This window comes from Podarcis tiliguerta, assembly GCF_965153285.1.
Source record: "Podarcis tiliguerta genome assembly, chromosome: 3".
NCBI lineage: Eukaryota > Metazoa > Chordata > Lepidosauria > Squamata > Lacertidae > Podarcis > Podarcis tiliguerta.
The window spans coordinates 102,512,796-102,532,275 of NC_139536.1; the positions used below are offsets into that span (position 1 = coordinate 102,512,796).

Sequence of the window (19,480 nt, forward strand, 5' to 3'; positions counted from 1 at the left end):
CTGACCTGATCTGGATCATGGGTCTGAGCCCCACATTGGGCAAAACAACTTCCTTGCCTCACAGGGGGTTGGGCTAGAGGACCCCCAGCTCCTGCTGTTAGCATTTTTACCCTGGTCACCCAGACCTGCGGCACCTGCTGATATTGCTAAATTTGCAGGTTCAATCCCTGTGTGGTTGTGCATATTTCTACCTTGCAGGGGGGCTGGACTTGATGACGCCTGGGGGGTCCCTTCCAACTCCTGCTGCTGGCATTTTACCACAGTTGCCCAGACCTGTGGCGCTTGCTGATAATGCCCAGCTTGCAAGTTCAATCCCCATGGGTGGGTGTGCATATTCCTGCCTTGCCTGGGGTGTGTGTGTGCTGGACTCGATGACACCCAGAGGTTCCACTTCCAACTCCTGCTGCTGTTGATGTTTTACCAGAACTGTGGCACTTGCTGTTAATGGCCAGGTTGCAGGTAATAATAATAATAATAATAATAATAATATCTTTATTGTCAATGTACAACCTGTGTAAAGGTAAAGGGATCCCTAACCATTAGGTCCAGTCGTGGCCAACTCTGGGGTTGCGGCGCTCATCGAGCTGTATTGGCCGAGGGAGTCGGCGTACAGCTTCTGGGTCATGTGGCCAGCATGACTAAGCCACTTCTGGTGAACCAGAGCAGCGCACGGAAACACCATTTACCTTCCCGCTGGCGCGGTACCTATTTATCTACTTGCACTTTGACGTGCTTCCGAACTGCTAGGTTGGCAGAAGCAGGGACCGAGCAACGGGAGCTGACCCCATCGCGGGGATTCGAACCGCCAACCTTCTGATCAGCAAGTCCTAGGCTCTGTGGTTTAACCCACAGCGCCACCTGTGTACAATGAAATTAACCGAGCCTCCCCCCCCCCAACACTCAATCTCATTGCACTCATTGCACAGGTTCAATCTGTGTGTGTATGTGTGTGTGCATATTCCTGCCTTGTAGGGGCTTGGCCGTAGATGACCCCAGGAGGTCCCTTCCAACTCCTGCTGTTGGCATTTTACCTCGGTTGCCCAGACCTGTGGCGCTTGCTGATAATGCCAAGGTTGCAGATTCGATCGCCATGTGCGTGTGTGCATATTCCTACCTTGCAGGGGGGCTGGGGTCCCCTTCCAAGCCTACGATTCTATCATCCCCCCCTCCCGCCGCTTTAACCTGGGCCTGACCCACCCCCTACCCCGCTTCTCTCGCGCGCCTCCGAGAGCCGCTGGGTCCTCCCCAGGGTCCGAGCCAGGCGGGTGATCGCGCAACGCGTTCGGCGGTGTTTGTCCGCCGGCGGCACCCTTACACCATCGGCGCCCGGCGCTGCAGGGCGGTGCTGCGGGAGTCGAAAGCGGCGCGCGGGGCGGCTGAAGGGCGGGGCGAGGCGGAGGGCGGCCTTTGGCAGCGCGCGGGGAGCCGCCGGGCGGAGCGGGCCGCGTCCGGGAGAGCGACGAGGAGTAGGCAGGCCGGCCGGCGGCGGGGAGGAGGGGGGTCTCGGCGCCATGGCGTCGGTGAAGGTGGCTGTCCGAGTCCGGCCCATAAACCGCAGGTGAGGCAGCCAGAGCCGAGCGAGAGGAGCTCGTGCCCTCCGCCCCCTCCCCTCCCGCACTCCGCCCCCCGCGCTCGCTTTTCCCCCACGTTCTCCCCTCGTGGGTCTTCCCTCCCCCGCCCGGCCGCGACTGTCACGCGCACGCGCAGAACTTGTTCCCTCACCTGCCAGCTCCCGGGTGTGTGTCGTGGCGCATTGATGGGCTGGGGGCGGGGGCGGGGGGGACAAAACAAAAAAACCCGGAAAAAAGAGTAATTGGTATAATGAGATTGAGAAGAGAGAACAGTTTCCCTCTTTCTTAGAATTGGAGAGTTGGGAGACATCTACTCCGACCCCCTGCAAGGCGGGGGTCATTTGCCCAACGTGCGACTCGAACCCACGACTTTGAGACTGGGAATCTCCCTGCTGTAGCGACCGACCGAGCTATGCCTTTTTATTCGTTCCTTCTACGGAAGAGGTTCTGGCAGAGTGGCACCCACAAGGAAAACAAAACAAGACAAGGGCACCTGCTTGAAATGCCCCATTTCTGCGTAATAAAAGGACAAACTGCCTCCCTGCTGGATGAGATGCCGGTGTAAACCATCCTGGGATAGCTGGGTCTCAGGGCTGGGGGTTCAAGCCGCATGTTGGGCAAAAGCTTCCTGCCTTGCAGGGGGTTGGGCTAGATGACCCTTGGTGTCTCTTTGAACTCTGTTGTTCAAAGCCTGTAAACTTTGCTGGCAGCCTCATTGCTAGGGTAGCAGAACATGTGCTGTCACGCCTGTTGGGGAGCCAGGTGCGAAGGAGGCTCCTGTGACTGTGGCATTTTGGGGAGGTGCTCTGACTCCCCCCCCCCCCGCTGCCAGAGTCTCTTCCCTGGAACTAACAAATAAAGGGCACAGGAGAATCTGTTCTCTCTCTCCCCCCCCCCTTTTAAATCTGGTCACCCTAACTTATTAGATCTGGGAAAGTATAATGTATTTTTATTTATCTACTTATTTATTCATCACCTTTATAGCCTGCCTCTCATCTTCTTTTTTAAATAATGTTTATTGCTTTTCCAACAGTTACAAAGAAACAATAATAATAATAACAATAATAATAATAAGATAAAAAAGAAAAAAGAAAAGAAAGAGAAAAAAATACAATACAATACAATACAAAAACAAATTTAAAAACATCATGATGTTGATGTTTTTTGATGTTTTTATAGCCTGCCTCTCATCAAAGGTGTTCAAGGTGGCGTACATAACGCCTCTCCATTCTTTTCCCACAACAACCCTGTGAGGTAGGTTAGGCTGAGAGGCAGTGACTGGCCCAAGGTTGCCCAGTGAGTTTCATGCTTGAGTGGGGATTTGAACCCAGGGCCTTGTCCAGGACTCTTAACCAGTACACCACACTTAGAATTCTGTTCATACAAGGCACTGACAAACATATTTCTGGTGTCCAAAGAGGTTAAAAACAAGAGTGTTCTATCTATTGAGGAGGTGTACACACTACATGCTTAAATGTGCATATATGTTCACACACACACCCTTTAAATAAAGCATGCCAGCTGTAAAACTCTGCCAAAGTAATTTTATGATGCTTTGTGCTGAGCTTGTGCTTTTGTATAAACTGGTGATGATTGATCGTTTTGTCCCTGGCGGCTTCTTGCAAACTCACTAAAGGTTCATGTCAGTTCTTTGGAAGGGCAGATGTCAGCCAGACATGTAGGAAGGTGGGTTTTATCACACCTCTATAGCTCTATATGTTATCTATTTGTTTCAAAGTTGTTATGAAAGTTATCTTAGCGTGGGAAGGTGCCACAACTCAGCATCTCCCTACATAGTTGTAGTTGTTCTGGGGTGAGTTTGCAAGGGACCAGTGTAGGGAATATGCTGAGCACCTACTTGTGAAAATGCATTGGGGTTTTCCCCTCACATGTGTGGTTACTGAAATAATACATGAAGCTGAGGTGGAGCTAAAAGCAATTAACCCTGTTCATCATTCTGCATACATATGCCCTACACACATTGCAGGGGGTTGGACTGGATGACCCTTGGGCTCCCTTCCAATTCTAAAATTGTATGATTCTTTGTGAGTAGAACTATGTTGTTTTCCCAGTCTGACAGGATTTAGAAAAGGTAATTTAAGGGGTATAATTTCAATGAATGAAACTAGTGTGGTGAAATTTAATTTGAAAGAAGTAAGCAGTATAATGAGATTTCAGATTGAGTGTCTAAGATTGAAAAGATATTGGACAGGTAATCCTTCTCCTTGGCATTAGAAAACATTCTGTCCTTAACAGTTCTGCGTGTTTAATCTGTTGGAACTCAATAACCTTATTCAAGCAGTGTGGGATCTTGTGGTTGTGGTACACATACATGCTCAACACACACAGAAGTGGTTGCATACAGTATATATGGATCATGGCAGAGTACGTTTTAAATAATCTGTAAATGTGGTACATGCATCTTTTGCTTTGAAACAAAGTCAATAAAGCTCACAGCATTTATCTTTATGTAACCTTCTTGAAAATGTGTTTTAAGTTCTTGAAAATACACAAACAAGGATTTTCCATAGCTGCTGCTTGCAGTTTTTGGAGCATAACAGAACTCTGTTCTTGTAGCTCTACTGAACAAAACACTGGCCGTTGTTGGCTTATTTTATTTAAGATATTTATATACCACGTGATTAACTTGCATTTCTAAGTGGTGTACATAAAAAACAACCCACAGAAAATGGGACAATAAAACAAACACTAACTTTAAAATGCCTGCTGGAACAACAACCACAAAATAATGGTCATGGGCCTGAAGTTCAGCAAGGAGCCGTCTAATCTCAGCTGGGAGGGAGATCCACAGACTTTGACCCATTAGACTGAATGTACAGTTTCCAGAAGTTATGAGCACCAAAGATCTCAGTGATTGGGCCATGATATAAGGGAGCAGGCAGTCCTTAAGATATCCTTGACCCATGTTGTTAAGGGCCCTGTAAATTAACACAAGGCCTTGAACGTGGCCCATGTTGTTGAAGCAGAACAGACTAGTCAGCTCATGACTGCACAAGAAATGCTCTATCAGCTACTTTTAGATGGTATTGTTTTGTTTTTGTATCCCATTCTTCCCTAGAGCGGCTAACAACATTTAAATTGTTATCCTTGGGTATAAGTGTTACCTAAGTTGCATTCCTACTCTCTGAACACAACGCTGCTGCTTTGCGACACAACATGATACATCTTAAAGCATGTGCTCTGAACTCAAAACAGCCTTGGGCATTTGCTGCTTTTTTCAAAGAGGGCATGTCCCACAGTTTAGGGGTTCTCTGGTGCCACAACATTGATTTATTTTCTGGGGTCTGAAAGTGCTTGCCTTCCTTGTATGTTAACTTTACTTGAGACTCAACAACTTTGACAATTTCAGAAATATTTTCTATTACTATTGATTTCAGATTGATTAACAAAAAACAAAACCTTGGTTGATGTGTGTTTTTTCTGAATTTAATTGAAAAGGGGATGCTGCCAGATGGAGATCTTTTATTTAAAAAGTTGTTATTAGTAGCAACAACTGTGTTGAAGGTGAAGTATTGGTAATTTGAAGTGGAGTTGTAATTTTGGTAATACTTCTCTGAAGTTACCAGACTTTCGGGACTCGTGATTTCATACTCCTGCCTGCTATAAACTGAAAGTGGAATGGGAGCAATTTGGTTACTGTAAGTGTTAAGAGAGGCTTCAGAAAGTTTTGGTGATGAATACTGCATCTCTGCACAAACCAGAGTGGAGAGCTGGGTTTTCCTACCTAAGGATACTTAGCATTTATTTCCATGGTTGGTAGAAATATTGAAATCATATGCCCATCTTGTAAACACATTTACATTTTCTAAGGCTGGTAGGATTAAATATTTGCTCTTCCATGGTTATCTCCCGCTTGGACTACTGCAATCCGCTCTATGTGGGGCTACCTTTGAAGGTGACCCGGAAACTACAACTAATCCAGATTGTGGCAGCTAGACTGGTGACTACCAGACCACATAACACCAGTCTTGAAAGACCTACATTGGCTCCCAGTACGTTTCTGGGCACAATTCAAAGTGGTGGTACTGACCTTTAAAGCCCTAAACGGCCTTGGTCCAGTATACCTGAAGGAGCATCTCCACTCCCATCATTCTGCCCGGACACTGAGGTCCAGCTTCAAGGGCCTTCTGGCGGTTCTCTCGCTGCGAGAAGCCAAGTTACAGGGAACCAGGCAGAGGGCCTTCTCAGTAGTGGCATCCGCCCTGTGGAACGCCCTCCCACCAGATGTCAAAGAGAAAAACAACTATCAAACTTTTAGAATACATCTGAAGGCTGCCATGTTTAGGGAAGCTTTTAATGTTTGGTGCACTATTGTATTTTAATATTTTGTTGGAAGCTGCCCAGAGTGGCTGGGGAAACCCAGCTAGATGGGCAGGGTATAAATAATAAATTCTTCTTCTTCTTCTTCTTCTTCTTCTTCTTCTTCTTCTTCTTCTTCTCCTCCTCCTCCTCCTCCTCCTCCTCCTCCTCCTCCTCCTCCTCCTTCAATAGACAGGCTACTGTCTTTTACACAAGCACCATATTCCATGGTAGTGCTTCTGAGACGTGTTCTATTTTGAGTGACTGTTGAACCCATCTGATCTCTTTTGCAGCTTCAATGAAACTTTGTCTCAAGAGAATGGATTACAAAGTAGCACCAGTAGTTAATGGACCATTGTAAGATATCACACTGAAAATTGGAAATAAGGGCAACTGGGTGAACTAGCTAGACAGGTGCAGCGTTGAGCTCTGTTTCTGCTGCTCCTCCCTTTCTCAAGAATATGAGCAAAAGTACAAACAGTTGCTAGGTTAAGCTGCTTATTCAAAGCTGAAGCTTGGTTATGGTTAACTGCTGAATAGTCAAAACTGTCTGACTTGTGTGCAAGAAATAAAGCTTTTGTTCTGAGTTCACTGTGGTGCAGCTGGCTTTATTATGCTTCATTGCTAGATAATATGTTGCTTTTATGATCATTCTTAAACAGAGGCCCATGGATTGTTTGGGCCATAATCACTTATCTTCACTTTCCATTTAAATTTCTTAACCACCAGTGCATAGTCACATGACCCTCCCTTCAGCATCTCATTGAGCAATTCAGCAGTAGCAGCTTTGTGTCATAGAATCATGGAACGATAGGGTTGGAAAGGGACCGTGAGAATAATCTAGTCCAACCCCCTGCAATGTAGGAATCTTTCACCCGACATGGGGCTCAAACCTATGACCCTGAGATTAAGTGTCTCATGCTCTACCGACTGAGCTATCCCTTCACCATCATAGAATTGTAAAGTTGGAAGGCACCCCAAGGGTCATCTGGTCCAGCCCCCTGCATTGCAAGAAACTCAGCTAAAGTGTTTGTCACGGATGGCCATCCAACCTCTGCTTAAAAACCTCCAAGAAAGGAGAGTCTCCACCACCTATCGTGGGAGTCTGTTCCACTGTCAAACAGCTCTTACTGTCAGAAAGTTCTTCCCCATGTTTCGTTGGAATCTCCTTTCTTGTAACTTGAATCCATTGGTTTGAGTCCTACCCTCCAAAACAGGAGAAAACAAGCTTGCGCCATCTTCCATGTGACAGCCCTTGAGATATTTGACGATGGCTATCATATCTCCTCTAAGTCGCCTCTTTCCCAAGCTAAACATACCCGGCTCCCTCAACCGTGTCCTCGTGGATTGCTTGTTCAAACTTGCTCCATAGTTGTTTCGTCTTCACCTGTATATCTTCTTTACATTTTGCATTATTATACCTGTCTGCTTTTCATTTGTGTTTTATATATTGTGAGATGGACTCTGCTGTACCTTTAATCCCCACCCCTTGATTTTTTTAATAATGGAAATTGGAAACCTTCTATCTGTTCCTGACCTATAGAACTGCTTTGAGGGTTTGTTCCCCCACCTCACCACCAATCAAGCTGTGCATAAATTTTATGAAATAAGATAAATTTTATAGCAAACCTATAATGAGAAGGCAAGCCTTAATAGCTTTATTAGCCGTGCAGTCTTAGCAGAGGAAGCTCTTTCCCCTTTACTAAATTAGCCAGAATTGTTTTGCCTTCGTTTTGTTGCCTTTGCAGCCTTAGAATGAAAATGATCAATCGTAACTTCACTCACCCAGGAGAAAAAGCCCCATTGAATTCAACAGGACTTCCTTCTGAGGAGACATGGTTAAGATTGTGCTGCAAGATATTACCTTATTATATGAGCTGCCAGGAAATATCCCTGAGGAATTCGCATGTCATTGCTGGTTATAAGCCAAGAAGTTGTTTTCCTTTATGCAACCCATGAAATTTTAGTAGGAAGATGGTTATGGCTAGACGAGTAAAGCAAGGTGTTAGATTTTATTTGTTTATGCTCTGGTGAGGAGGAGGGACTGAGGCAAAGATGGGTGCCTAGGAAAGCCACTTCATCATAAGTTGGTGGCAGGTCAGATGATGATTCACATGGAGGTTGGACATAGTAAATTTTACTGAAAACAACAAAGGGTGACAGATGTGGATGTGACAGATGAAATTGTATCTCATCCTCCGGCTTGGAACCTAAGATATGTGAATGGAATGAAGTTCACTAAAGAGAGATTCACACACAGAGCCATCATTCCCATTGGGCTTACTGGCTCATTGCTCCAGGGCACCGGCCTCTCAGGGGTGCCCCAGCGAGTGGGGGAGCTGCGCGGCTTTGCCAGCGGCCTCCCCTTTCCCTCCTGCACGCCCGCCAGCTGCGCCCCATCAACCATATGGCTGGCGGGCGTGCAGCTTGCCTCCCAAGCCTCCACGGCAGGAGAGCGATCCCTGCAGAGGCTTGGGAAAAGGTCGACAACTCTGGGAAATGGGGAGTGGGGCGCCGGAGGGGTCTTTGCACCACGGCACCGGATATACTTAAGACGGCCCTGGTCACACACCCCTTGGTACTGGCTTGCACTCCTTACAATGCCTCTCTGGAGGGTCAAGGTGTCATCTGAAGGCACATGGCACAACCACCTTGCTGAAGGTAAGCAGGTCTGGTCTGGGCCTGGAGAGATGTCCTTCCATGAACATCATATATGCTGCTTTGGGCAGTGGCAGGGGCCTCAAATTTCACCAGCTCCCCGTGCAATGCCAAAATTTGGCATTCCCTAGAGCCAGTGTGGTGTAGTGGTTAAGAGCAGTAGATCCGTAATCTGGGGAACTGGGTTCGCGTCTCCGCTCCTCCACATGCAGCTGCTGGGTGACCTTGGGCTAGTCACACTTCTCTGAAGTCTCTCAGCCCCACTCACCTCACAGAGTGTTTGTTGTGGGGGAGGAAGGGAAAGGAGAATGTTAGCCGCTTTGAGACTCCTTAGGGTAGTGATAAAGCGGGATATCAAATCCAAACTCTTCTTCTTCTTCTTCTTCTCATGCCCCATTCTAAAACTTAGTTGCGGCATCCCCAAGGCTCCGCACCCAGTACAACTGAACTGGTCATTCTCCCTTAAATCCTCTGCTTTGGGTTTCTAGAACTGTAAAAGCTATAAAATGAATGAATGAATGCAGGATAGAGCACTGGGGGGGTATAGGAAAGGGTGGAATTGCCCCCAAACAAGCAGAGTTCTGTTCTTTGAGTGATGCGGCTGCCTGATTCTTAGGTGGTTCCCTCCCATTCTCAACAGGCATCCATACTTCATCCCAGGAAATTCTTCGGTGGAAGCTGTTTTCAGAGGGCACAAGCAGCTCCAGCAAAGGAGGAAGGGATGGGAGTCCTTCCTTCTATGAACTTCCTTCTGTTCCTGGATCCTAGAATCCAAGTCTGCCTCTGTCCTCTGTCTCCCAACCCGCCTTCCTTGTTAAGGATTTTTGTTTAAAATGATTGGTTGACCTAAAGTATGTTGCCATTAAAGGGATGCGGGTGGCGCTGTGGGTTAAACCACAGAGCCTAGGACTTTCCGATCAGAAGGTCAGCGGTTTGAATCCCCGCAACGGGATGAACTCCCGCTGCACGGTCCCTGCTCCTGCCAACCTAGCAGTTCAAAAGCACGTCAAAGTGCAAGTAGATAAATAGGTACCACTCCGGCGGGAAGGTAAACGGCGTTTCCATGCGCTGCTCTGGTTCTCCAGAAGCGGCTTAGTCATGCTGGCCACATGACCCGGAAGCTGTTAGCCGGCTCCCTCGGCCAATAAAATGAGATGAGCGCCGCAACCCCAGAGTCTGCCACGACTCAACCTAATGGTCAGGGGTCCCTTTACCTTTACCTACGTTGCGATTGCATCAGTTTAACAGGCAAGTTCAATTCAGCCAAATCATATGTTGACAGGTTTTCAGCTGGAATTAGCAGAAGCTATGCTCTCTAGTTAAGGGATGCGGGTGGCGCTGTGGGTTAAACCACTGTGCCACTTGGGCTTGCCTGTCAGAAGCTTGGCGGTTCGAATCCCCACAACAAGGTGAGCTCCCATTGTTCGGTCCCTGCTCCTGCCAACCTAGCAGTTTGAAAGCACATAGTTAAAGTAGATAAATAGGTACCGGCGGGAAGATGAACGGCGTTTCCATGTGCTGCTCTGGTTTCGCCAGAAGCAGCTTAATCTTGCTGGCCATGTGACCCGGAAAGCTGTCTGCGGACAAACGCCGGCTCCCTCGGCCTGTAAAGCAAGATAAGCACCGCAACCCCAGAGTCGTTCACGGCTGGACTTAATTGTCGGGTCCTTTTACCTTTACCTTTATGCTCTCAAGTTATTGTGCTTTCTGCCTAAAAAGGCAGAGAAAGGCAACCCTTCCCTTGTAAGATATGACTTCTTTGCCTAATTCAGCGACTAGGGGAAACATTAGAGTTGGATACAAAGCGAAAAAAGTGACCCCCCCCCCATGGTGCCATGGCAAGAAAATGTTCACAAAACTCCACAATGAGAAATGAAAGTAGAGTTAATGGTAAAATGAATGCATTAAAGAAAATACTAGTTTGCTGACAACAGCTATCAGATTCTCCCTATAACTGTTTCTTAATCTACTGTAATATGTTAATTTCACAGGGAGAAGGATTTGGATGCTAAATTTATTATTTCAATGGAGAAAAATAAAACAACCATTACAAATATGAAGGTGAGTGTTTTAAGCAATCACAGAAATATTTTTTTTCTTGCTTTACTTGCTCTTTTTTTTTTTTTTTTAATTCTCTTCCTGGCAAACTCTGGGTTTTGTCATGATGGCTTCAGAACTTGTGATTAGTAAGTCTCCTTGCCACAAAGTGCTGGTGTAGAATTATCATTGGAAATTATTGGTTTAGAAAACTGCACAAAAGATTTTGCAGGTGCCCTAAATTGACTGGGACCTGATTTATCGTATTGGATTTACTTAGTTAACGACTAAAGAAATATGCCAGGTTAGTTGTACTTGCTGTAAAACAGAGCTATCCAGACTCCCAGTCCACTGTGATGAATGGGACCTGGGTGGGGTGGTGATGTAACCTTCATTAAGTCCTGCCCAGGTCTGCTGCTTCCACCTAGTGGGGAGCTCTGCTGGCAAAGAGCACTTGATGTTTCTGCCCACATGGTGGGCAAAAGCTACTTCTGACTCCCCCCACCCCCATGGGAGGGTTCCTTTGTACTTTGCCCCCCCCCCCCTTCTCCTCTGTCTGGTGCAAGTGGCAAGGTTACAGCTGCAACATTCTATTAAGCTCTGATGCTTCCAGCCAGGGGTTAAGAACACAGCATTAACTTCGTTTTTCTTGCCCAGTAGCCAAAAGTATTTTAACTAAAACAACTAGAGGGGAAATTCAAGAAAGTGTACAAAATGCGGTTCAAATATTCAAACAAATTAAAAGCTTTGCTTGAAAATTATTCCTACTGGAATACTTGTAAATATTTTTGAGATATAGTAACTTTTTAAAAATTTAAGGAAGAAAACAAACGCAGTTGGTTACAGTGTCAAAACTATCAAACTGGAAGGGTGTTGTGTCCTTTCGTTGTGATACAAGTTTTATGAAGCAATTCATTTTCAGCCAGTTTCACTTTTGGAGAAGATACCTTTAGGTTGCAACATGCAGAACCTCTCCTAGGAAATGTTTTATATACACTTTCTGATTTGCTCTTACAACCTTAAACTGAAGATACTATGTTGCAACAATAATGATAGCCATGTTCAAAAATAAGCATTCTGCCCTAGTAGGGTAGCATTCTAAACTATGACATTATTCAGTTGCCAATTTCTAACATATGCTCAATAAGTGCTATTTTATGCTTAAATCAAATTTGTTGACAGAAGCAGCTAGGACAAACCAGTCAGATGGGCGGCATATAAATATTATTATTATTATTATTATTATTATTATTATTATTATTATTATATATTGGCAGTAATAATATTGCACTCTCAGAAGAAATGTTGGAAACATACGTAGTTATTATCTAAGGGAGCAATATGGTAATGGGCTGGCTTATTCTTATTCTTAGATACCAGAGGGAGGAACTGGAGACCTTGGAAGAGAACGGACTAAAACATTCACATATGACTTCTCCTACTTCTCAGCTGATGCAAAAAGTCCAAACTATGCATCTCAGGAAATGGTAGGCAGACAGAAACCTGTAATTCTCTTTCAGAATGAAAATATAATGTCAAAGTGCATTTTTAAAATTTATATTTAAAGTGCTTTAACCTGCCAAAAAAGCTCCCAGAATGACTCACAAATAGATTAGTGACAAAGAACTGCACATTTGGATTCCCATAGATGTTAGGGAGAGGATTTTAAACAATTTAGCTGCTAAAAACCTTTACACAGTAGATTTACCATGAAAGCTATGATATAAATTAGCATAGTAGCTTGCCGTTCTCTTGCAGTTCAAGGGAGCCTGCAAAAGCAGGGCATGCAAAGAACTACACAACTAGTTTTGCACTCCTAAAGAAGTTTTGGGCTTTTGCGTCTCAAACAGCAGCAGTCCAAATCATAGAATTGTAGAGTTGGAAGGGACCCCTGAGGGGAATTGCAAAAACAGTTTGTGATTCCATGTGGCATGGTCAAAAACTAAGAATGGATCCCAGCAAAGAGATTAACTGAATCTCTGATGGAAGACCAACTATGGCTGCTGGGCTGCATCCAGTTTGTTGAGTGATAAATTGTGAAGGTTGGATTTGGCACAGCTCTTCTGCAATATTTTTGTTTATTTATATTGGTTCAAGGGGAAAAAATACTTTTCATATATCATACTAGTTTGTTTACTAGTAAAATGAAGTAGTAGCAAGTGGCCTTTGGAAAGAAATCCCAAGCTAATGTTCTGCAGTATCATATGTATCTTAAGGTACACCTGTGTAGACTGTTTGAGAACCCACAGAATTACTATTTTTTCATAAACAATTTAACTGATCATCTTTCATATGCACTTCAGTAAGGGAGCAGTTCCTATAGTATGTTGTGATACTCTACTGAGGAGAACAAATTAAAACTTCTGCTTTTAATTATACTATGGAACATTGCTAGTCTCCCTCTGTTTTTATTTCTCCAGGTATTTAAGAACCTTGGCAGTGATGTCCTCAAATCTGCTTTTGAAGGTTATAATGCTTGTATTTTTGCATATGGACAGACTGGATCTGGGAAGTCATATACTATGATGGGAAATGCTGTACGTAAAGCTTTTCAGAATTCTGCTTTACTTTGTAGAAATGCATGCCTTTTAAAAGTGTTCTGCTTTTCTTCTATGTATATGAGATGAGCAACATATATTCTAAATTGTTACAAGGAACCGCCATATTTTTCTAGCAATTCTGGATTGAATAGAATAATTTAAAGGAATTTTGATGTTTAGCAAGGCCTAATTTGGTTGTGCACAGATATAGATATAGTTTTAGCTGGGCATGCTTAATGCAGATGTGAACATCGTGGCTCCCCCAAATTGTATACTTGGGAAGGGAAAAATGCATGCTTTCTGGCGCAAAGTTTAATCTCAAGCAGCATGATATAAACCTGCTAAACTAATTCGTATTTGCTGATTCATTTTATTTATTTATTTTTCAATCTGCCTGAGATACACTCTCTAAACTGGGCCAGAAAGTAGTCTCCCACAAATGGAAGGAGCCCTTCCACAAACAGAAGGGGAAAATGTACTTTTTGCCAGTGTTCCCTTGCTGCGCACTGCTTTGCCTTTTGTTTCAGCAACTCTGCGGAGCCCATTTTCAGGGCTCATGGGACTACAGGGATGCGTAGAGGGGAGCAGAGAACGCCCAGTTCCATGACTGGAGCTCAATTCCTATGGCTTTGAATATTCCGTCAGTGTTTTTTTTCAAATTGTGACGGCTGCATTAAACAGAGTGCAGTATGACAATGGCTCTCATTGTTGCAGGGGGATCTCGGTTTAATACCTCGGATTTGTGAAGGATTATTCAACCGAATAAATGAAAAAACAAGATGGAATGAAGCCTCTTTTCGGACAGAGGTCAGGTATGCTTGTGTAGCAGTTGCATGGCTGTATACAACCAAAATTGTCCTGACTGTCTTTGCCTTCCCTTTTCTTATCCATGTCTCAGCTCATTGGAAGGTTAGTTCATTGCAGAAGTTCATAGGCCATGTTCGTTTGGGAGGAAGAGAGAACTAAACAGTTGCAGAGCAAAGATTTCATATAGGACTTCAGTCTGGATTACATTACCTTTTACCCATATAGCTATTTCAAAGGCCTGCTTATTATTTCTATTCCATTTAAGATCCTGCAAAGACTGTGGGTGTTACACCTAATTTCTTTTTTTTTTTTTTTTTAAGTAATATTTATTAGAGGTTTATAGTTACAGAAAAAGAAAGAAAAAAGAAGCAATAAAAAGACAATTTAACAAACAATATGAAAAGTAAAAGAAAAACAAAAAAAACAATACATCAAAACAGAAAAAAAACAACAAAAACATTTAAAAACACATCCAATATTTCCATACCTTTACCTTTCATTCACTTGTTTCATCGACCTCCTCACACCTCCCTTTTTTGTATTCTAGTTCAGTTAGCTATTTCAGCAAATCCTTTCCATTTCTCCATTTTTTGTTCTATTTTTTACCTTAACACGATCTAACTTTAAAGTTTCCACTTTAACCCATTAACAATCAGTTTTTGCTTAATTCTTTATAACATTTCTGCTAAAACCATATACAGTGGTGCCTCGCAAGACGAAAAGAATCCGTTCCGCGAGTCTCTTCGTCTTGCGGTTTTTTTCGTCTTGCGAAGCAAGCCCATTAGCGGATTAGCGCTATTAGCGGTTTAGCGGCTATTAGCTGCTATTAAAGGCTTAAGGGATTAGCGGATTAGCTGCTAAAAGGCTATTAGTGGCTATTAAAGGCTTAAGGGATTAGCGGATTAGCTGTTAAAAGGCTATTAGCGGCTTAGTTCAGTTGATAAGAGGCTTAGATCAGCTGTTAAGCAGCTTAGCGATCAGCTGTTAAGCAGCTTAGCGAACAGCTGTTAAGCGGCTTAGGGGCTTGGGGAAAAGGGGGGGAGGGGGGGAAACCCCAGGAATCGCAAGACATTTTCGTCTTGCGAAGCAAGCCCATAGCAAATTCGTTTTGCGAAGCACCTCCAAAACGGAAAACCCTTTCGTCTAGCGGGTTTTCTGTCTTGCGAGGCATTCGTCTTGCGGGGCACCACTGTAACTTCATTCCAGCATTCTTCTAACATTCATTAATTGGGTGTTACACCTAATTTCAGTGACACCAAATGTGGAAGATGGAGGGGGAGAATTTTTTAATCCTACAGAACCTTCCCAGAATGTTGACTAATCCTTCCTCAAATGTGCTATAAACATACTCTAGTTCTTCATTCCTTGCAATCCTGCTGCCACCCCAACATCTTATCCCCATTCACACAGTTAAAAAAAGCAAATATTAATATTTATCATCCTTTATTTACAGAAAATAATAAATCAGTAATAGATCAGATGAACGTCATACCACAATCATATTTTATGTTATTTATATTAATTTAATACATTTCTAGACAGTCCTTTATCACAGGTAGGTTTACAGCATAAAAACAACAACACAACATAGTAACAAACAAAAGGCCATAGATTGTTTAATTAGCCAAAGAGGAATGGATGTGGAAAAAAAATGCTTCAGCAGTGCTTGACATTAAATGTGTATTGTTTCTAATGTCATCCCAGTTAGCTCTCCTAGAGGATAAGAAGTTTTTTCTCCCTGGTCAGGAACTTAGCTGGGCCAGTGCAAGGATGAACAGAGTCTCCCAGCTGTCACTCACAGTCAGCTTTCAGCTTCTGAAAACATATGCTTTCTTTGGCTGGCTGGCTTCAGCTTCCCCTGAAATCCTCTTTCTGGTCAGGGACTTGAATATCAGGACACAGCGAAGAAGATGTCACACTGTTGCATCCTCAGAAGTCTTCTTGCTTCCTGAGGCCAACTTTGCCTTCTGCTTTCACTCTGGCCAGAAGCTATCTGGGAGTTTTCTCTGCACTGTCTGTCTTGAGTGATTCACCTCTTCTTCTGCTTACTGCTAGACCACATTGCTCCTGGACAATGCTGTGACTGACCTTTTATACAGTTTCAGTCAGGATCCCTCTAGCCAATAACTTTGAATTATTTCAATATCTGCCATCCCACTGGCCTATACCTAAGAGCCAATGAGACCCAATGGAATGCTGTGTACTGTGATTATCCTTTAAAATGGTATTCTACTGTGAATCATGATTAGTTTTGGCCATAGGTTGGTCACTATGAGAACAGGATGCTAGACTTCATGGGCCTTGCTCTCTTTATGTTCTTAAATGCACATATGAAGGTTGTGCTTATGTGAGATTCATTTTAATGGATAGGCTTTTAAACTTGGACTATCTTCTGATTAAAGTATATTTGTTTCAGCTACCTGGAAATATATAATGAACGTGTCAGAGATTTATTGAGGCGCAAGTCTACAAAAACAAATAACTTAAGAATTCGTGAGCATCCGAAAGAAGGTCCTTATGTTGAAGGTGGGATTTAAAGAGCTGGATGCTTCTGTTTGTTGGACGTCCAGTTGTATTTTTAATTGTATAAATTTGTCTTTGTTGTAAATTGAAGGCCAGTGTAAACGAAGTTATAAAAGTCTATGAACCCTGTTTGGGTGCGCTAATTTGTGTGTAGCTTGTCACAATGAAAATTTTAAAGATTTCTTCTGGAGTGTGACGTCCTACTAATTGAGACTAATGATGGGTCTCACTTATAAATCAAAGGCACTTGTGATGGAAGCGTACTTATTAGAACTTAATTGTCTTAATCCATCCCCTTCCAATTTATGCTATAGCGTCCTGAGAGTACACAATGTTTAGGAAGACTGCAGATTTCTCTTCACGTTGACATTCTGTATGCTTAACGTGTCTAGCAGTATGTCTTCGGCTAAAATAAATACGGCCAATTCAAGCTTGCCATGCAGCTTCTGCACTATTTTGCAATAGAAAAAAGGGCATGATCAGTTTCCCCATTTTCTTTAACTTCACAATCCTTAGCGCTGTTTGTCAGTTGAATGCATTTTAGTCATTCAAATAAGTTAAATCAGTATATTTGCATATGACTAACCAATTGTCATTTTAGAAGGGGGGAAAATGCTTTCTTTGAGTTAGATCATGGGTAGGCAAACTAAGGCTCGGGGGCCGGATCTGGCCCAGTCACCTTCTAAATCTGGCCCGCAGATGATCATCAGCGTGTTTTTACATGAGTAGAATGCATCCTTTTATTTAAAATGCATCTCTGGGTTATTTGTGGGGCATAGGAATTCATTCACTTTTTTCCCCTTCAAAATATAGTCCGGCCCCCACAAGGTCTGAGGGACAGTGGACCGGCCCCCTACTGAAAAAGTTTGCTGACCCCTGAGTTAGATCCACACTTGTCATGTGTGGAGTGCCATTCACGTGATGTTCCACTGGAGGAAAGGGGGTGGGAAGATGATTTTCAGATTTTTTTCCCTTTCCTGTACCCTGTCAAAAACTGCTCCTGTGGAAGAGGCAAAAATTCCCTCTCTCCCTTACTCCAGCAGGAGGATCAGAGTCCCTTCTGTGACATGAAGGGAGGCCTTCAGTTTGTCTGCATCCAAAACCTTGCTTTCAGCTAGTTCATGAATCTGTTGCAGTAAGCGCCAGTTTAGAAGAAGTACAGTGGTGCCGCGGTTTTCAAGCATCTTGGAAGCAGAACGTTTTGGAAACCGAATGCCAAAAACCCGGAAGTAAATGCTTCCATTTTCGAATGCGCCTCGGAAGTCGGATGGCTTCTGCTGTGTGTTTTTTGATTTTCTCCATTGAACCTGCAGCCAGCCCTTTGCGCCTCAATTTTCAAACATATTGGAAGTCAAACTGTCTTCTGGAATGGATTACGTTTGAGAACTGAGGTACCACTGTATTGCCAACTCATGGCCACCTGTGTGAGGCTTTCTTTACCACGAGCTGCATTTAGAAATACAGTGGTGCCTCGCAAGACGAAAAGAATCCATTCCGCGGGTCTTTTGGTCTTGCGGTTTTTTTCGTCTTGCGAAGCAAGCCCATTGACGGAGTAGCGCTATTAGCGCTATTGGCGATTTAAGGGCTAAAAACGGCTTTTTAAGGGGTGGGGGATTAGCGGTTTTGCTGCTAAAATGCTTTTAGCAGCTTAGCGATTCAAAATAAGGGGTTTTGGAGCAAAAAAAAAAAATTCAATTTTTTTTCGTCATTTTTCGTCTTGCGAAGCAAGCCCATAGGGAAATTCGTCCTGCGAAGCGCCTCTGCAAACGGAAAACCCTTTCGTCTTGCGGGTTTTCTGTCTTGCGAGGCATTCGTCTTGCGGGGCACCACTGTAGTTATTTCAAAGATGCGGATAACTTTAAAAGATGTTACCTGATGAACTGGGGATGCCTCTTCAGTGGATTAAATACTATTAGTTGGTTAAAGGTTGCAGTCCTCATAACTGTTGGCTTGTGTTTGTGTTTTCCTCAGACTTGTCCAAACACTTAGTACAAAATTATGGTGACGTAGAAGAACTTATGGAAGCAGGAAACATAAACCGGACCACTGCTGCAACTGGAATGAACGATGTCAGCAGCCGATCCCATGCCATTTTCACCGTCAACTTCACTCAGGTACAAAAAGGAGCAGCTCACAACGAATTGTTGGCATTTCTCAGATTTAGGTGCAACTCAAATTCAGCTTCAACTAAGTTTGAAGAGGGACTTGAAATATGACCTTTCACTCCTCGTTGGATTAAATAGTGGAAATTTGCCATGCCCCACCTCTCAAAAAAAAAATCTGGAAAGGAGATATACATGCTTAATGCAGTAAATGGCCTTGGTCCAGTATATCTGAAGGAGCGTCTCCACCCCCATCGTTCTGCCCGGACACTGAGGTCTAACTCCGAGGGCCTTCTGGTGGTGCCCTAACTGCGAGAGGCCAAGTTACAGGGAACCAGGCAGAGGGCCTTCTCGGTAGTGACGCCCGTGCTGTGGAACGCCCTCCCATCAGATGTCAAAGCGATAAACAACTACCTGACATTCAGAAGACATCTGAAGGCAGCCCTGTTCAGGGAAGTTTTTAATATGTGACATTTTAGTGTATTTTTCATCTTTGTTGGAAGCCGCCCAGAGTGGCTGGGGAAACCCAGCCAGATGGGCGAGGTACAAATAATAAATTATTATTGTTGTTGTTGTTGTTGTTGTTGTATTTATAAAATGAGAAGTGCTTTGGCTGAAGCCTTTTTAAGATGTAACTCTATTAGTCTCTAGGTTTATTTTTAAATTGTACTTATTTATTTGTTTGCTTAATTGATATATATACTGCCCTTCATCAAAAGATCTGAGGGCAGTTCACAAGACAGTTTTACTTCTAATAAAAGATGTATATGTTCTGGTTATGACCACTTTGTGTTGGAGAGGGGACACGCTCTTTCTCACTTGATCCAGCACAAACATTTTGACAGGAGAATGTGTTTTTGAAGCTCTGCTGTGATGGAGCATCTGAGAGGATCTCCCAGGTTTTTTAATTGTTGCTTTCAAA

General features: G+C 43.7%; 1 protein-coding gene across 5 annotated transcripts in view; it reads left to right on the top strand.

The window, feature by feature from the left end:
* The first annotated feature begins 1,375 nt into the window (after window positions 1–1,375).
* Window positions 1,376–19,480, top strand: part of KIF16B (kinesin family member 16B) — a 112,790-nt gene continuing 94,685 nt past the window's right edge. The window contains exons 1-7 of one of the 5 annotated variants that reach the window (XM_083431444.1): window positions 1,376–1,558; window positions 10,541–10,610; window positions 11,960–12,073; window positions 13,007–13,123; window positions 13,841–13,938; window positions 16,350–16,459; window positions 18,428–18,570. In XM_083431444.1, coding sequence (XP_083287570.1) covers window positions 1,512–1,558; window positions 10,541–10,610; window positions 11,960–12,073; window positions 13,007–13,123; window positions 13,841–13,938; window positions 16,350–16,459; window positions 18,428–18,570 — 699 coding nt within the window. In that variant the 5' untranslated portion in view covers window positions 1,376–1,511. Of the gene's footprint in view, window positions 1,559–10,540; window positions 10,611–11,959; window positions 12,074–13,006; window positions 13,124–13,840; window positions 13,939–16,349; window positions 16,460–18,427; window positions 18,571–19,480 lie in introns of those variants that run through there. The other 4 variants (XM_083431445.1, XM_083431447.1, XM_083431446.1 and 1 more) reach the window with 4 other exon arrangements.